This window comes from Rattus norvegicus, chromosome 9 (assembly GCF_021556685.1).
Source record: "Rattus norvegicus strain SHRSP/BbbUtx chromosome 9, alternate assembly SHRSP_T2T, whole genome shotgun sequence".
In the NCBI taxonomy this organism is placed as follows: Eukaryota; Metazoa; Chordata; class Mammalia; order Rodentia; family Muridae; genus Rattus; species Rattus norvegicus.
In genome coordinates this window covers 89,599,246-89,616,771 of record NC_141542.1, presented here as the reverse complement: position 1 = coordinate 89,616,771, position 17,526 = coordinate 89,599,246, and the positions used below count along the sequence as shown (strand labels likewise).

At 49.3% G+C, this 17,526-nt stretch overlaps 1 protein-coding gene across 1 annotated transcript; it reads left to right on the top strand.

The window, feature by feature from the left end:
* The first annotated feature begins 3,992 nt into the window (after positions 1–3,992).
* On the top strand, positions 3,993–16,567 carry Igfbp5 (insulin-like growth factor binding protein 5). The gene is given in 4 exon segments (NM_012817.2): positions 3,993–4,874; positions 14,648–14,877; positions 15,397–15,516; positions 16,173–16,567. Coding segments are annotated over 4 exon segments (816 nt in total). The 5' UTR covers positions 3,993–4,540; the 3' UTR covers positions 16,305–16,567.
* The last annotated feature ends 959 nt before the right edge of the window (positions 16,568–17,526 follow it).

Sequence of the window (17,526 nt, the reverse complement as noted above, 5' to 3'; positions counted from 1 at the left end):
TGCTCTTTCATAACAGTCAGCCTCTGGGTCAATTTCAACTCCAGTTAAGTTGCCCGCTGCAGCGAGCCTCGCTTATAAAACTTGAACTTAAAAGCAGCACATGGTTTGACCCTCAAAACCATCCTCCTTTCTATAAGAAATGTCATATAAAACCTACGACTCGGCTGTGCAAAGGAACACAGAGCTATCTGAGGAGAGAGGCTGCGTCTGGCAGAAGACGATGGGAGAGGGCGGAGCCCCTGAGAAGTTCTGTGCAACACCGAGTTATTCTTGAGAAAGTCCCCGAGCCACGACAGCAAGAGGTTCTGAGCTATGTCTGGACTGTGTGAAATAGACGAACTAACATTTTAAAACATGCTAAAGGGAGACCGTGTTGGGCTCTTTAATGAAGATCAAATCCTAATTACGCATGGGCGAAGTTTTAGGGCTGGGGGAACCTGGTCTCCAGGGTAAATCTTGAGGAACAACTAACTGCTAGAAGGATGATTTAATAACTCGAGCATGTATGGTACCAGCACCAGGAAGAGTGGGCAGGCTGGACAGCATAAAAGTGAACTCACAGGGTGTGGGGTCACAAGTGTGCCCCTCTGTCAAGCCTATGCCTCTCCCATGCACCTAATCCCATTGTTAAAACTCCTCTGCTTCTTCTTCCCCTGCGTGAAAGGAGGCGGAGGCGTAATTTCAGTGATGTATCTGTTCTGCCACCTAGCCTTCAGTGATGACACTGCACCGAGGCAGCCTTGAGCTGCTCTCCGCCCTGACTCTGTCCTGTTACTGTGGAAGGATGTGAAGAGTAGGTGCCTGTTTTTTTTGAGTATCGGAGTGTAGGATTCAGATGAGACAGTGGCGTTAGTCTGCCTGACATGTCCTGGTCTCTCTGTATGCATGTATCTAGGGGGCAAAAAGCCAATGACCAGATCTTGAGACTGGAGCCAACGCCATAAAGAAGCCTCTCTTAGACAGTAGTTAGACTTGCTTCTCCCGACCCTTGCCCTGGAAATCATTCCAAAACCTTCGAGAAGCAGCCAGCTTATGGAGGTCTGGTAAGCTTCCTGAACTAGAACGTGCCCTGTGCCCTTTGAACACTGTCCAGATAAACAGCACAAATCTTTCATTCGTTTGCAGTTCTTGAAGCTGCAGGTCCTTTTTGTCAAAGGAAAGAGTGATCTCCCGGGAGGTGGAACATGGTAGATGATACTTAATTTCAAGCATCACTAAGACCATTGTGTCCAAAGGCTTGTCACACACACAATACACTCATGGCAGCAAAGCTAAGCCAGTGGGAAAGGAGGTGTCTGGGCATGGGACCAGGTTTGAATGTGTCCAGAGAAAGCCATCTCAATGAAACTCTGTTGATATCAAGTCCCCCACCCCCCATCTTCTGAAGGTTATCGTAAAGAGCCCGGAGCTTTTCAAATAGAATGGAAAGAATGGAATCATGGGAAGCCCTTATGCCCCAACACCCAGAATGCTTGTCACTAAACGTCACATGTAGATTGTTCACCATAAAACTCACCTCTCTAGTCACAGATCTTTGGACAAAAATCCTTGCAGACAATGCCAGGATTGGAGGAGCCTGTACTTTCTTTTGTGTTCACCCTGTGTTCCTGTCTCTGAGTTCCTTCTGCCCTTTTGGAAGTAGAGATCAACATGGTTGCTTAACATACACAGTCTTTCACTGATCTCTCCCCATGACCTCACTATCACCTTTCAAGGACCAATTCCCCATCCTCTCTCACTTTTCTTCTCTCTGCCCCCCTCTCTTCCCTACAAACCATCTCCTCTTTTACTGGTCCTTACACACGGGGTACTCTCCAGCCATGAGAAGTCAGCTAGCAAAAGAAAAAAAAAATCGACTACTATAGGCCATATTTTGAGAGAACTGAGCAACTTTTGAGGAACTGGACAGAAGACCTAGTTTTCCCATTGCAAATGCTACACCAGGGTGAGCTGAACCCATCCCCACGCCACGCCTCTTTCTACCACTTCCCACCTGAACTTGACTCAAATGAGAAAATAACACTTGCTCTCTTTTCCTTCTAAAATACCGCAACCTATTTTTTAACATTCATTTGCTCCCTGCTTTCCCAGGCCTTCTGACAGTAGAGATAGGTTCTGGGAGCCAACCATCCCCCGGCCCCCGCCCGCCTTTTTGTTACATTGGTGCACACTGCTCTTCCTCCCTCTCCTAGCCACCAACACAATAAAACTGCGTTGGCAATGAGTGTAAAAGCACAACTTTAAACTTTGGGTTTGCTTAAAAAATGTGCCTATTGGCACACAGAGAACTGACACTCTGATCAGGATCGGGAATGAGAACACCACCGGGTGAGATGATCCCAACGGAGCCAGCCAGGGAAATAGTTTCTCAAAAGCAGTCCTCCAGCAAGAATTCTTATCATAGATAAGGGTGCAGTCTAGTGGCAAAAGTCATGAAATGCAGCCCCTTTTCCTAAAAGAACAGAGCACTTAGCAAGGGCAGAAGAGACTCCAAGAAGGGCAAGAACTCCCCAGACACCATCATGCTCTTGGTCATGTCTTTTTTACATGGGTGGGCAGTCTACAGACCACCTATCAGGTCAACTTAATTTTCAAAACAAACAAAAAGAGCTAAAGCCATCATATTCCTTCTTTCAAAAATTAAGTTTTCTTTCATTTTCCTACGGGGAGAATGGTCCCAAGTGCTGACCAGCGGTCTGGGGATTTGTGAGGCATGAAGTCCTGGGTGAGGACTTCTCATGTGGAGGCCCCAGGGTCCTGCCGTCTCAAATACCTCTGCACACATTAATCTTAAAACAAGGTCTCCTGCAGTCAGGTACCTGTTCGCTCCAGGATCTGCCTGCCCTGTTGTCAACCCCAAGAAGGTTATCACTTTAGTCTACCTTCCTTCCATTTAAAAGGACATTGAAGGTGTCTATGTCACCAGATAAAATTGACCACCCACAGCATTTTCTCCAGGGACTCAGTCACTGCTCCCAACAAAGCTGGGGCAGAAGGGGGGGGTTATCCTTTCTTGAAAGTACACAGTGCACACACACACACACACACACACACACACACACACACACACACACACACACGAGCTTCCCTAGTCATCTATGTAGGTGAAAGAAAATGACCATTGAGTATAACCAAAATCAGTATCCCACCAGAACAACAACGACAAGCCCGTGCCATAATCCCTCTGTCCGGACTTCTGATGGGGGGAGGGGTGTGTGTGCACACACACCCTCCTTTTCTCCTTTAAATTCATCTCAACGCCCCTCACCAGCTACTGTACACTACTTGTCCCCCAAACACAAACACACAGACAGGCAAACCTTCAATAGTCATTTAGACACTTTTTTTTCTTAAGTTGGAAATGACTTCTTGGGTAGGGTATACACGGCTAATAAGAAAATGTGACTCCTAACAGCCAGTGTCCGGGCTAGTTGTCCAGAAAACCCACTCGCCCCATTGTGTTCACCCAGCTCCTGACGATTACAGCCATCCACCCCTCCCTCTACTTTCTCCCTCTTCTCCTCTGTAGCTCGCCCCGTACCCCCAAGCCCTTTCCGTACATTCCGTGGGGAGGAGGGCGCTGTGCAGGGAGCGAAGGGGAGCCCCCGTGTCTAGAAGGCCTCTCCCCACCCCCACCCCGTGTGAGTTTGCGCTGCAAAGCTCCCTGGCATCCTTGCATGGGTTGGGTGTTGGGGAGCTCAAATTGCAGCTACAACTGGCTGGCAGCCAGGGGCCGTCTATTTAAAAGCGCCTGCTCGACCAGAGCCCGCAGTCTCTTTGGAAACTTCTGCCGGGGGTTTTAAAAGAGCTAGGAAAGAGCTGCAAAGCTGTTTGGGCTTTTTTTCCCCCCTTTTTTGTTCCTTTTTGTTATCCCCCTCCTCGGTCTGCACCCTTCTCCGGACTTCCTGCGGGTTTCGAAGAGGTGGTGGCAGAGCAGGAGAAAAGAGGTGTTGGGGTCCAGGTTTGGTGAGGTCTGAGTTTTTGCCTTTTTCTTTTTTCCTCTCCCTTGATTTCAACATTTTCCCGATCTTCTTGGCGCCGCCGACGCCTCTTACCTGTTCTGCGCAGCGGCGCAGCTGGCAGCTGAGAGAAGTGGGGGTGCGTTTTAGGTTTTAAGCAAAGGCAAAAAAAAAAAAATTAAGCCAAATCCATTTTTTTTCCTTCACCTCTCCCCGTTTCAAGGCCTCCAAGATCATTATTTCTGTAGCTTTGGGGTGAGCGATTCTGTGTTTCTCTTCATCACCCCTCCAATTCTGACCGGATCCCGCCTGGGTCTCCACTCACTGCGTGCACCTGGCGCGCCTCTTTTTTTTTCACCCCCAACCTGTTGCAAGTCTTTAATCCTTGCAATTGGGACTTGCGTGCAGGCACCTGAATCCTCCTTGCCTCATATTTTGCAAGTGTTTGGAGGACAGCACCTGCTTTACCTGCAAGAGATATTTTTTTAAAAAAAAAAAATCTCCAGGCTCCCTCTTGGCCCCTTTCTCCACACACTCTCGCTCTCCTGCCCCGCCCCGAGGTAAAGCCAGACTCGGAAAAAATGGTGATCAGCGTGGTCCTCCTGCTGCTGGCCGCCTGTGCCGTGCCGGCTCAAGGCCTGGGCTCTTTCGTGCATTGTGAACCCTGCGACGAGAAAGCTCTGTCCATGTGTCCCCCCAGCCCTCTGGGCTGTGAGCTGGTCAAAGAGCCCGGCTGTGGCTGCTGCATGACTTGCGCCCTGGCGGAGGGACAGTCGTGTGGCGTCTACACTGAGCGCTGCGCCCAGGGTTTGCGCTGTCTCCCCCGGCAGGATGAGGAGAAGCCGCTGCACGCCCTGCTGCACGGCCGCGGGGTTTGCCTCAACGAAAAGAGCTACGGCGAGCAAACCAAGATAGGTGAGCGCTACCGGGATTCCAGTTGCACCACACGCGAGCTGGGGAGGGAGGCACCTTGGATGGGTGGGGACCCGGGATAGATTGGGAACTCGAGCGCTTTGCGCACGCCAGTGGCTTAGACCCTGGTAGCTCCTGGGAGTAGATGGGGTGGGTCCTTGCACCTCAGACTTGAATCCCTGGCAGAGCCTGCTATCCTAAGCTGCTGCCTAACTCGGCCTGTACCAGTTTACACTCCATCTCCTTTCAATCTCCACCCCAGCCTGACCCTCCCCCACTCCTAACTCGTGGCAATCCTGACTCCGAGCTCCTTCTGAGTCTCAAAGTCCAAATCCCTAGAATCCACTCTGAAAAAGAACAGGTTAAATTATCAACTCCCTTCTCCACCCCGCCCCCATACTTTTCTCCCTAAACTTTAAAGATTCTTTTGTGTTAAAGGTCATTCTAATTGGAATCTAGAGATGCGTTATCCATCTTCAGAGCTAATTCTACCTTGATTCCCTCCAAGCCTCACCCCAACCCCCATCTCAGTGCCTCCAGATTTACCTCTCCCTCCATTCCTACTTGCTCAGGGGCGCGCGCGCGCGCGCGCGCGCGCGTACACTCACACACACACCCCACATCTTTGACAACTAATGTCTTTTGGGTGACGGTATTGAGAGCTCACCCCCATGTACACTTGCTGCTTTTGAATTAATATGATTGACTATGATCGATGATAAAACACGTTAGACTGTAAAATGTCTCTTTTTTTTCCTCCCAGGAAGAGAAAGAATACTTCAGGAGTGCTGGGGTAGCGCGTGGGGTATGGGCTGAAAGAGTTTGGTGTTCTGTGCCGAATATTCGTCCCTGAATTTAATGCTTTTTTTCCCCTCCTGAATTCAGATTTTACTTAGGATAAAAGATGGACATAGGTTTGAGAGGTGAAGAGGGATGTGGGATGAAGACAGCCTCAAGTTCCCACTGGATGCTGGCCCTCTCCATCTCTCCTCCCTTTTTCCCCACTCCACCCCACCCTAGCACCCTCACCCTCCACCAATCACTTAAACCAGACTAAAAGTGAGTGTGGCTAAGTGCGTAAGAGGCCCTGGAAACACAGAATGCAAAATTCAAGGGGTGGAGACAAGAAGACTACGCTCTGGGAACCACCCCTCCGCTTGCCCTGCCCCCTCTTGCCCCGCCTCCAAATTCTCTGTGCCTGGAGTGTGGTTTAAATGATTGACAGAGCTTCTTGTTCAATCAGAACAGTTTTGCCTCGAGCTAGGGTTCTTTGGGGAGTTACCTTATTACATATTTTTATTATATTATATATTATATATTTATTTAAGCTTAACCAACAATGCACAAAATCTGGGCTAGGAGAGATTAAAAGCTATTGACTCTCTCCTAGAGGTCTTTAGACTTGGCTACATGTTTTATTTGGTTCCTTACAAAGATAAAGCCCTTCTCACCACCTGTCGTCCTCCATTACTCCAACGTGAGGTAGGGTTGTAATTTTTTTTGAACGCAAACTAAAGACCTATGGATTTCACCTCGTGGGAGGGTGCGTGAGTGCCCATTAGTAGGCAGCAGAGCTTGCGTGAGCTCAGCCTCTCTCCTCGGAAACTGTAGATTTGAGCTGTCACCCATGAGGGGGATGGAGGAGTACAAACTGCGGAAGCCCCTAAAGATCAATTTTCGCGCTTATTTCTATTACATTTCTGCCTACCGAAACCGTAGGAATCCATTATATAGCTACATGGCTTGGAGACAAAAGGGGTGGCTAGCAATCTAATCACAGCCGAATTATGCAAGTTATGACTCCTCAGTATCCCGGCCCACTTTTATTTGCCCAGCCAAGCGATAGATAGGGAGTATCTGGGATAGAAGGTGTGCGCTTAATGCACACGCACGCACGCGCGCGCGCGCGCAAATGCTGGGCCAGCAAAGAGGCAGCATCCAACTTCCCAAGCGGACCCAGTGCACACACGCGCGTGCACATACATGCACACACGTACGCACGATTTTTTGTCCCTCTCCAGATTGCTTTAGAATTCTCTGCAGCCTCTTCAACCCGAAGCAACCCCCTCTCCTTGCCCTCAGTCCCACCCCAGCCCGCCTCAGGCAGGTGCCCAGTGGCATGCAATTGCGCCCTGGCTGCTGTCCACAGTGGCAAAGGTTAATACCTTCCTCCCGAATGGGAGCCGGCTCTCGGAGAAGATCCTTCAACCCGAGAGCCATTAGTTAAATCCCCCGCCCCCAAAAAAAGCTAACGGTGACGTCATTCTTACGGAAAGGAAAATGGATAACGAAGAGAGGAGGTGGTCTCCTTTAGGAGAAATTCTTGTTCCCAGGCCCCCTCCCCCACCATTGAAATCTGAATATTGTGAGCTTGGAAAATCCTTTTCTCCCCCGTGAATGGAAGCTATAATATACATATACTGTGCATTTAGTATGCAACCCCAAATATATAGCATATATTCATATTATTGCATTATATAACACCCCCCAGTACAGTGAGTTTCAAGATTGAGAAGTGAGGAGCGAAGGAGAGGTGGCTGGCCGCCAAAGCTTCGGGAGAGGGGGGTGTAAGCAGGCAGGCTAGGGTTTTGCTGGGTGCGTTGCTTGGCAACTGGAGAGGGAGTCGCCTAGATGTCGTCCTGGGCTTGGAGTGCGCCTGGCTCTGCATTTTCTTTTGGCCAGTGCAGGGGCCAGCGATAGATATAGAAACGGAGGGCAGTGTGTGTGAGGCTAAGGGGACTAGGGAGACAAGGGTTTCTAGGGCCAAGAACAATAAAGAAAGGTGAGCCTCAGTGAGTCAAAAAAGGCCTAAAATTTGTTGAGGGCATTCTCTAGAAAATGGCCTGTGGTTTCAGAGGTGGGAGCCTCCTGGAGGCTCTGGGGAGTAACTCCCGGGCTAGTGGAGACCTGAAATCTGAGATGTGGGGAGCAGAGGGTTGTGAGTGTCGATCCTGTCATTGAGAAACAAGGCAAAAATCAACATAAAATGTGCTACTGGAGAAGCAAGGGAAGGGGGGACATTATGTAAATGAAAATTAATTCAGCCTTTGCTTCTTTGATGGCTTTGGCCTCCTTCAGGCTGGCTTCGGCTCCAAGCCCGATCCAAATGCCACGCTGAACTTAATCCAGAGTAAGACTTTTTGGCCAAATTCATGTCTGGATTGAACAAGATTATGAAAAATTGAAGGAGCCAGATGACTTTCCCACCTCACGCCCTCCCTTTGAAGCAAGCCTGTGAGTGAGGGCTATGCTGAAGCCAACCAAAACCGGAGCTGGGCGACAGGGGTGGTGCTTTAACTAGACGTTTCTTGCCTTTGCCCCCAACTTTTCTGCTGCGTCAGCAAGGCTTAGAGGCGGCAGCACAGCTGGCCCAGTGAAGCTGCTTTTCTTTCCAAGTCTCTTCTTTTTTTTCTGCCTCCACTATCCTCCCCTCCCCTCCCCTCCCTCATGTCCACGCCCCAACTCTGAGGCAGCCCCTGAGGGCGGAGTTTTAAATCTGAGCAGCTCTGCCTTTGCCCTCGCGCTTTAAGCAAGCGGCCACCTGCAGCTGCACAGGCAGAGTGACCCTCCAGTCAGAGTCACTGAGCTGGTTAGAACCGAGGATCCGGAAGCAATTCCCTGCCAACCCGGCCCTGCTCTTAATTCATGGAGGAGGAACAAAAGGGAAGATTTACAAAAAAAAAAAAAAAAAAAAGTTTTACTTTGAGCAGCCAATGCCTGTAAAACCTTAAGGTATTTAATGTGGAGAAAAATTAAAATTTAAAGAAGAGATTATACCCTCCAAGCCACCACATTCAGAAGGTGGAGGGACTCTGTACATAATCAAGTATGAACAAGAGACATCCCATAGCAGAGAGGGGAGGGGAGTGGTTACCGGGAGCCACAGCGGGCAAGTGGGAGGGGTTTTGTTCCTTGTAAATTTGCACTTTTGCCAGTTAGGCGAAAATAGCAATTCTCAAAGGCTATCCTTAAATTCCAAGCTGGGTAGGCTATTCAAGACAGTGAGACTAGTCACATGTCTGCAAAAACAAGCAAATAGCCAAGGAATCTGGTGCTTATGCCCGCTTCCCTCCCCCAGCCATGATTTCTATTATGATTCCACATATGTATTTCTTATAAACATAAATCCAGATGAGTAACCAGACATTTGTTTGTCTGGAGAAGTGGACGTCCCTGCCTAGTCACGTGTCTTAGCTGTGACCTAGCATCTCTCCAGGAATTGTCTCTAGAGTGTTCAAAGATCCTTAAAGCTGGAAGGAATCCATGGTTACCATCATGGTCAAGGGTCCCACTTGACAGATAAAGACACTGGGACCTGTAACAGGAAGCCTCTTGCCCAGGACAAGATCTGTGGTGGTCGGGACTTGAACTTGGCTTCCCCTAGGGGTTGAGGCACTCTGCCCTGCTAGTTCTGCCATCTCTGGCTTTTTCAGTAGTCACTAGGGCTCTTGCCTAGGCCTGGTCTAACCTTGCAACCCAGACTCCAGGCCAACATTGACTAATGCTACCCTCCAGTGGTAGGTGTACTGAAATTGAAGAGAAAACCCTCCACTTAGGGGTGCTCTATTGAACCAGAGTAGTGAAGTGTCCCAAAAGTAGGACCCCCAGTACCCTCTTGTTCTCCTGCCTTCTTCTCTTCCTTTTCTACATACTCTTACAGAGAGCTGGCTCAGGCCAGTGGTTTGGTCAGAGAAAGGGAGCAAGGAGGGTTTGAAGGGATGGCTTTCAGCACAGTCTCCATGTCTATGGGCCAAACCTCATTTCCTAAACACAAGGAGTTCTCCTAATGCGGCAGGCAGGCCCTTGCAGCCCTGTGGTTGCCCTGCTTCCTGTCTCTCTGGAGAACATAGCATTTCAGTCAGTGGTCTACTGCCCACGGTAACCTGTCTCCATGGCACAGGTCTTCCCCGGGGTTGGCAAACTGGATGATGAGACCTGGGATAGAATAGATTGACAGAAGTAACTGTTCTTTCTACATCAGAAAGAAAGAGGAGAGACCATCTGCCATAAAGTCTCATGAGAAAATCTCAAGAGCCACTGGCTTGTGAGCATACGGGGAAATCCTAGGCTTTTCAGCAGGCCTGCCTTTGGCTGAGACGTTATAGTTCAGGTTAATCAGAGGTTATGCCCAGACTCATCCTAACCCGCCCCAGAGGCTGAGGAAGCAAGCAAATAATGCAAGCCTATCTTCCCAGAAGGGCCTACCAGCTGAGCCTTTAGGCTCAACCAAACAGGTTTTCCTACACTTTAGCCCTCAACCTAAACTGTTAGTCAGATCAATGGCCTGTCCCTTCCAAAACCGAAGGAAGGCCTTCAGTGAAACTGTACTCAGAACAGGGCCTCATACAATATCCCTGCCCGTCTGTGAACTTACATGGGCTCCAGTTATTTGCCCTCTAAACTCTCTATACATCAGAGCTCTAACATCTCTCTGCTCCCCACGAAAGGTGTGTCTCCTTCAGGAATCTTTAGACTAGCTCATCCAACCGAAATATAATACACGTCACAAACATAATGTTTAATTTTCCAGAGACCACAACTTTTATACTTTTCTTTTTCTAGCAGCCAACATTTCTAAAGGTTAAGAAGAAGCGGAGGAAATGAACTTAGTAGTGTATGTTAACCAGAAAATATGATCATCTCAACATGTACCCAAAGAATGATACTGAATCATCCACTTTCTTTCACCCGCTGTCTTTTAAATCCATGGCATCTTTCTACCTTTACAGAAAATCTCAATTTAGTCACTGTATACATAACATATATACATATATGATATATATGTATATGTGTCATAAAGTTTATGGAATGCTGTGCCAAACATACTTAAAACATTCCAGTGAGCAAATTATCTTTTAAGCTTATTTCAAAATTTAAAGTTAAGCTTTGTGAAGTTAAATGAGCCCTTCTGGCCCTCCCCCCACCTTAGGTTGCAGTTGTCCACATTTGTTTTCATCTTGAAAAGTCAGCTCCTCCTCCTGGTTGTTAAAATCCCTGGACACTCCCTCCACTGCTGACTACAGTGGAAAAGAAAATGGTGTCTTCAGGGATCTTCAGGAGTGGGCTTGGGGCCAGGCAGATGCTGCTGTGGGCCAGCAAGAAGGCCAGGGGAAACTCCTCCTCCCTCTCTATAGATGCAAATGAGCCCACAAGGTACAACTGAGCTAATTAGCATCCATCTGCAGCTGGGAAGCCATGAGACTTGGGGAGCGCGACTTACACTTTGGGGGTTCATTGAGCAGCCAGTTCTGACTTTCCCCCAAGCCTAGTACTGCAGCAAGGAGCAGAAGGCTGCCTGTTGGCTGGGAAACAAGACCAGACAAGGGACGGGCAGAGCATTTAGCCTGGCTATTTTTGTCCTGATCGGTGTCCTGGGCCAGGGCTATCTAGTAGAACTTACTGTGGTGATGAAAGTGTTCTATATCTGCACTGTCCAGCACAGTGCATCTGTGGAGAACTGGAAATTATGACCTCTGGGTTGGCTTTTTTTTTTTTTTTTGTATTTGTTCATTTAAATAGTCACTTTGGCTCATGGACGGCACAGCCTCAGCCAAACAGAAGCCTCACACACCAGGGGCACCTTCTTCAGGCACTGCTTGGCTCTTCACCTCCCAGTGCCTTCCTATAGCAAGGTGATCATGCTCTGGGGCAGGAGCATGGCTGACATGGCCTCCCCCAGCATCCATTAAACTGTAAGTTGCCCCATTTAGATTACAGAAACACTTCTCGACTCAACTTCTCAGATTGTAGGTGGCCTAGGGGCCATGATCTCCAAGCACAGCTGGTTTTCTTCTGGAAGAGAAGTCATCACAGCTAACACTCCCCCAGACTTCTGTTTGTGAGGTCAAGTCAAGCAAGAGTCCAATAGAATGGAAGGACCAAGTTATTCATGGTACTAGAATGACAAAAAGCCCAGGCTGGAAGGTGGTAGTTCGGGTAGCAACAGGTCCTTTCCGGATTCATCTGTTGGAAGGACTAGGAAGCAAGGTTGAATGGGAAGGCATCCTAAGAACATGTGTCTCCATGTGTTGGTAAAGAGTCAGACGTCTGCAGGAAAGCATCAGCCTCCAGACTGTGGACTTAGAGAGGCTGAGCTTGGGTATGTGCATGATGTTGTGATGCCGTCTGCAAAACTAGGGAGTCTTTGCAACCATAAAGCTGTGCATGCTCCCAGGGAGAGGCTGATGTACCCCATGGTCCTGGAGTGATGGGAAGGGAGGGTGACTAGTGTTGACTCCTGTGACAGAGTAGGCACATTACAAAGCTAGAGCCAGGGTAGACTCAGAACTTACACCAGAGTAAATACCAGAATATAGCACCCCTGTCTTAGGGTTTTTATTGCTGCAGTGAAAGTCCTTGACCAAAAACACCCCACACTTCTTATCTTCTGCAGATTCCTTTCCAGGCTCATCTAGAGGGAGGAGGGTATTGGGATGCGTTTTTCTTCTTTCCAGTCACATGATGACAAAGCAACTCTGCCACACACAACAACTAAGGCTTGCCCCCACAGTCCTCCACTCCTGAACAGCTCCTTCTTGCCCCACCCCTACCTTCTTAATGCACGCTGGAAGCACACAAAAACGGGGGAAGGATTGATGTGATTCTTAAACTAGTAGGAAGGGGAAGACATCCAAGTGCCAGATTTTAACGTTGCACAAGTTGAGTGCCTTTGGTCTCCTGCGCCACCTACTGGCCGCCTGGAGGTATAGCCCTGCCTGTTTCTAAAACAAGCAGGTTTCCGGTGTTCCGGTCCTGGAGTGTTCCCCAGTACCCCACCTCAATCCTGTCAGCAGCTGCCGTTTACTTTCTTTTGGGGAAATGACTCAGGGGTAGCCAGGGGACTTGTGGCCTCTTGTTTTATCCAAAAGCCAAACCTTCCAAAAACTGAAGTCCTGTTTATGATTCGGCCACAAGGCAGCTGAGCAAAGTTAACTGGAATTCTGTTTTGAGGCCTGCTTTCCATCTCCTTAATCGTCCTGACTCTGCTCTGGCTCACCTCCAAGGTCCCACTGTCTCTCTGAAGCCTCCAGATGACCACAAGACCCTGATTAGTATCTCTGATACTTGACTCTCCCTCTGCCCAAGTAATGGGTTTCTAGCTTTCACGGAGGTGAACAACACCAAGAATTGGGAAGCTTTAAACCTGTCCTTCACAAGCAAGAAGCCTACAAATTAGGGGAGGCGGGTACCTCGGGAGCCTAGACTTTGCTTAGTGAGGCCCAGAGTTTGCAAAAATCCCTTAAGGAAAAAAATCAGATTCCACTGTTCTATCCACACAGAATTAGTCAGGCATCCTCCAAGTCCACAGCCAAGAGGTTTGACGCAGGGAGAGCTAGCCCCAACACTGACACGTACTCCTGGCCCCTCCTCTTCCTTTCCAGTACTTGTCTCTCTTCCTCTCCTGTGGATATACACCCAAGCCCATCGGGATCGATGAAATCAGCCCTAGAGGCTTCCTCCTAGTGGGAAGCAACGCCTGGTTCAGTAAGCTTCACAAGTCCCAGAGGAACAAATGCTTGGGTGTTTGATGCCGTTGGCTCTTGTAACCAGGTTAGGCCTAATCTCCAGATGCCTCCGCTCACTCACACCAGACCTTTATTTGGGCTGGGAGCTTGAAGACATTCCACAAAGTCTTCTCTTTCCTCACAAATTCCCCCTCATCTCAACTTCTTTGAATTCTCTCCTTTTATCTCTCACATCTGAGATACTCAACTGCCACCATATCTGGGTATCTGAGGGATTTTCCTTTACCCTGCTCAATTAATTTTGGGTATCCCAAAGCCCCCTCTTTTGAGTATTTGAACAGGAAAGGTGATGGGGTCTGGTCCTCCAACCCTTTCTGCCCCTATATCTGGTCTTGATGTGGGTCACCTGAAGCACACTGCATGGAGATAGCAATCTAAGGTCTCCCCACTCGTCATCTATGGAGGTTGTATGGTCAGGGGCTGAGAGGAAACAGGTGGGCATCTATGAGAAAGAACTTACTGGAAATGTGTACTGAGACTGGTTAGGCAGGTGGCGTTAACAGACACATGAACAAAGTCCTACTTCTTTTTTTTTTAAGTCATAAGTCAGTTAAGTATAGACTGTCACCAAGTTGCTCCTATATATAACTGGTCTGGCCCCAGCCAGCTGTCGGCCCCTCTCAGAGCTGAGTAACTCGGAGCCTCCTAGGGTCCAGAGCACAGCACAGAGCCAGTTGGGAGCTAATACGGAAGGATGAGGCCCCTCTCTTCCATCTGTTTTGTTCCTCTGCAGGGCCCACATTTCTGCCTCTCTATCTCCCAGCCCTCACCATGGTTCTCACCCTCTGCTGCTCCTTTCCCTGGATACCCAGTACCAAACATCTCTCACCCCTCGGCCCAGCTGTTCTGAAAGTAAAAAGACCTTTTTAAGAGGACAGACACACTTGGCTATTCTTGCCTATGTCTGGACTGTGCCCTGATTTCTTCCCTTGGCCCAGCTCTCCAGGTTCTGACAGCTCAACCCTTCTGTCTCTAGCCACTTCATCTCCGGAGCCCACCACTTGCCCGCAAGCTGTTTTACATAACCTTCACCTGCTTTGAGCCTCCTGCTGCCTCCTTCTCTAGCCTGCCTTCCCTTGCGCACTAGTGAGGCGTGGTCAAGATTATCCCCGCCTCCCTCTTGCTTTCTTAGACCTCATTGGATCTCTCTTAGCATCCCGTGACTCCTCTGATCCCAATCCTCCCAGTTCCTGTCTCTAACTACTGCTCTCTGGCTTCAGAAGCTGATTCTCGGCCTCCTTCTCCCCACAGAGAGAGACTCTCGGGAGCATGAGGAACCCACCACCTCCGAGATGGCTGAGGAGACCTACTCCCCGAAGGTCTTCCGGCCCAAGCACACTCGCATTTCCGAGCTGAAGGCCGAGGCTGTGAAGAAGGACCGCAGAAAGAAGCTGACCCAGTCTAAGTTTGTGGGGGGTGCGGAGAACACTGCCCACCCCCGAGTCATCCCTGCACCTGAGATGAGACAGGAATCTGACCAAGTGAGTCTCGGGGCTTCTCGTCTCCCGGCCCTGGCCACCATCCCAATCTGATTTCCCCCTACGTCTGAGCATTGTGGCTATAGAGGATGCATAAGCTAGACCTATCAAAGAACCTATCGCTCATGGCGTCTCAGCTGAGAATTTGGAAGGATGCTTTTGAGACCTTGAGTTTATTTATGTGGGCTGAGGGCTGATCCAAGTTAGTGGAAACAGGTAGTTCTCCTTCAAAGAAGGTGCCTAGTATAACTATAAGCACGCACCAGGTATGTGACCCCTAGAGCGATGGCCAGTCCCCAGAGGAGATCTAGAGAATGGAACCTGTGTGTCTTCATTGCTTGGAAGGGTAGAAAATCTAAGGGCGAGTGACCCAGGGCTCTCTACCTAACCATGTGCATCCTAAGTAGATGAATGTGATAGATTTTCTCCCGGGTCCCTTTGGATGCCACACATGAACCATCAGAGGCCACCGCCTAGTGATTTCCACCCGGGCCATGCCTCTCATCCCTCCTGTGTTCACAGGGCCCCTGCCGCAGACACATGGAAGCTTCCCTCCAGGAGTTCAAAGCCAGCCCACGCATGGTGCCCCGTGCCGTGTACCTGCCCAACTGTGACCGCAAAGGATTCTACAAGAGAAAGCAGGTACGTGCCCCTGTACCAGGCTTTACCTCTAGGCTTTCTGATTGGCAGGTCTGGAGTAGAGTCCAACTGCTCTAATTGGTTGACTCTGACGGTATATATAAGGAACCCCTAATCTCAGTTAACAGTTACAAGCTATGGCCCCTGGGGTGTATCTTGACCCTGCCATTTCTATCTGTGTAACCAACCCTTGGCCCAATTACTTAAAGCTCCTGTGCCTTTAGTTTCTCGTGTAAAATGGGGACTAGCGGTCTCAGCTACACTGGTGGGGAGAAATACGTGGTTATCTTGTAAAGGCTCTTCGAGCAATTCCCGCCACATGATCCATGTGAAACTGCATCTGGCACATGGTAGAGCCACGGAGTGGCCTTTCCTATTTTGATGGCCAAGGTCTTATCCTGAGGATCCCTGGAAAACGGGAGATTATTCGTAATCCCAAAGTGAATAACGAAAGGGATGTTGCGGGACCTACCCCAGGGCAGGATGCCTGAACAGTTTTCTTTGGGTCCTCCCATGAAATGGAGTCAGCAAACCCCAAGAGTTGGCTAAAGGTGTACCCCTTGTCACCCTCAAGCACGGTGGTGGGGGTGGGGGGAGAAGTCAAACAAGAAGAGAGCCTCAGGGTACAGCTGTCTCACTGTCCCTTGCCTCTTTCCCAGTGCAAGCCTTCTCGTGGCCGCAAACGTGGCATCTGCTGGTGTGTGGACAAGTACGGGATGAAGCTGCCGGGCATGGAGTACGTCGATGGGGACTTTCAGTGCCACGCCTTCGACAGCAGTAACGTTGAGTGACGCGTCCCCTCCCTTCCTCCCCCTTTCCTACCCCCCAGCCCCAACTCCAGCCAGCGCCTCCCTCCACCCCAGGACGTCACTCATTTCATCTCATTTAGGGGAAATATATATACATATATATTTGAGGAAACTGAGGACCTCGGAATCTCTAGCAAGGGCTAAGGAGACACTCCCCATCCCGACCCCGGAAACGTATTCCTATTTGAAGCAAGTTGAACGGACAGAGAAGGGAAGAAGAGAAGGGGCAAGAAGGAGCGAGGAATGGAAAGAAAGCATTGGAGTAGAGGAGAAGGAAGGACAGATGGGATTACAGAGAGAAGAGAGAAACGGCAAGGCAGACAGGGCTTCACAACCAGGGCTGGATCTGCCCTTTGCTTTCAACTCTAGCCTGGGGTCAGAGAAAGGTTGGGACACTCAAAAATGTGGCATTCAGTGACACCCAGTTTAATCGTGGGGAGAAAAGGAACAAGGTGTGTCAGTGCCTCTCTGGGGTCTGTTGCTTCCTCCGGCCAGCAGTGTGGATGGCTAGACCCCTCACCCTCCTCTCCTCTTACCCAAGTGCAGGGTGGTTTCTTCCCCAAATTTATAAAGACGAAAATGCATTCCATCCCTCTGAAAACAAAGGAAACCAAGTGATTGCAGATAGGTTTTTCCCCCTGAGCAGAAGAGTGAACTCAGAATGTGTACAAATTTTACTCTTGTTGGAATTTTTTTTTTTTTTAAGAAATCAGTATGCCCCACCCCCAACACTGGAAAGACTTGATTTTCCAGGGTGACAAGTATTCAGAAGCATGTGGCTTTGGCCCTTGATTCCACTAGACTCAAAGCTGGCCCGGCAGCCTCTGTGGAGGAGGAGGATAGGCGGAGAAAACGAAGGGGTTTGTACTTACCTACAAGGCTCCATGTAGACTTATATAGGCATATAAATCTATTTTCTTTACTTTTATTCCCCCTTCCCTTTCTTTCAAAGTTTTTGCATTACCTCTTTGAAGTAGTTTTTTTTAGGGCCCTGAAGATCTTCCTCGTTCTGAGAAATCCATATTTTACTACTACAACCCAGAACGCCTGCTTTGGCCTGCTTCTGGCAGCCTTTCTCATGAACTACAGATGTGGCTCTTTAGTGGGGCACATTTGGATCTTCTCCTGATTCCCAGCCTGTGTTTAAATGTACCCACCAAGCCAGGTAGCTGCCAGCACCCAAGGGTGCATCAACTGTGCAGTC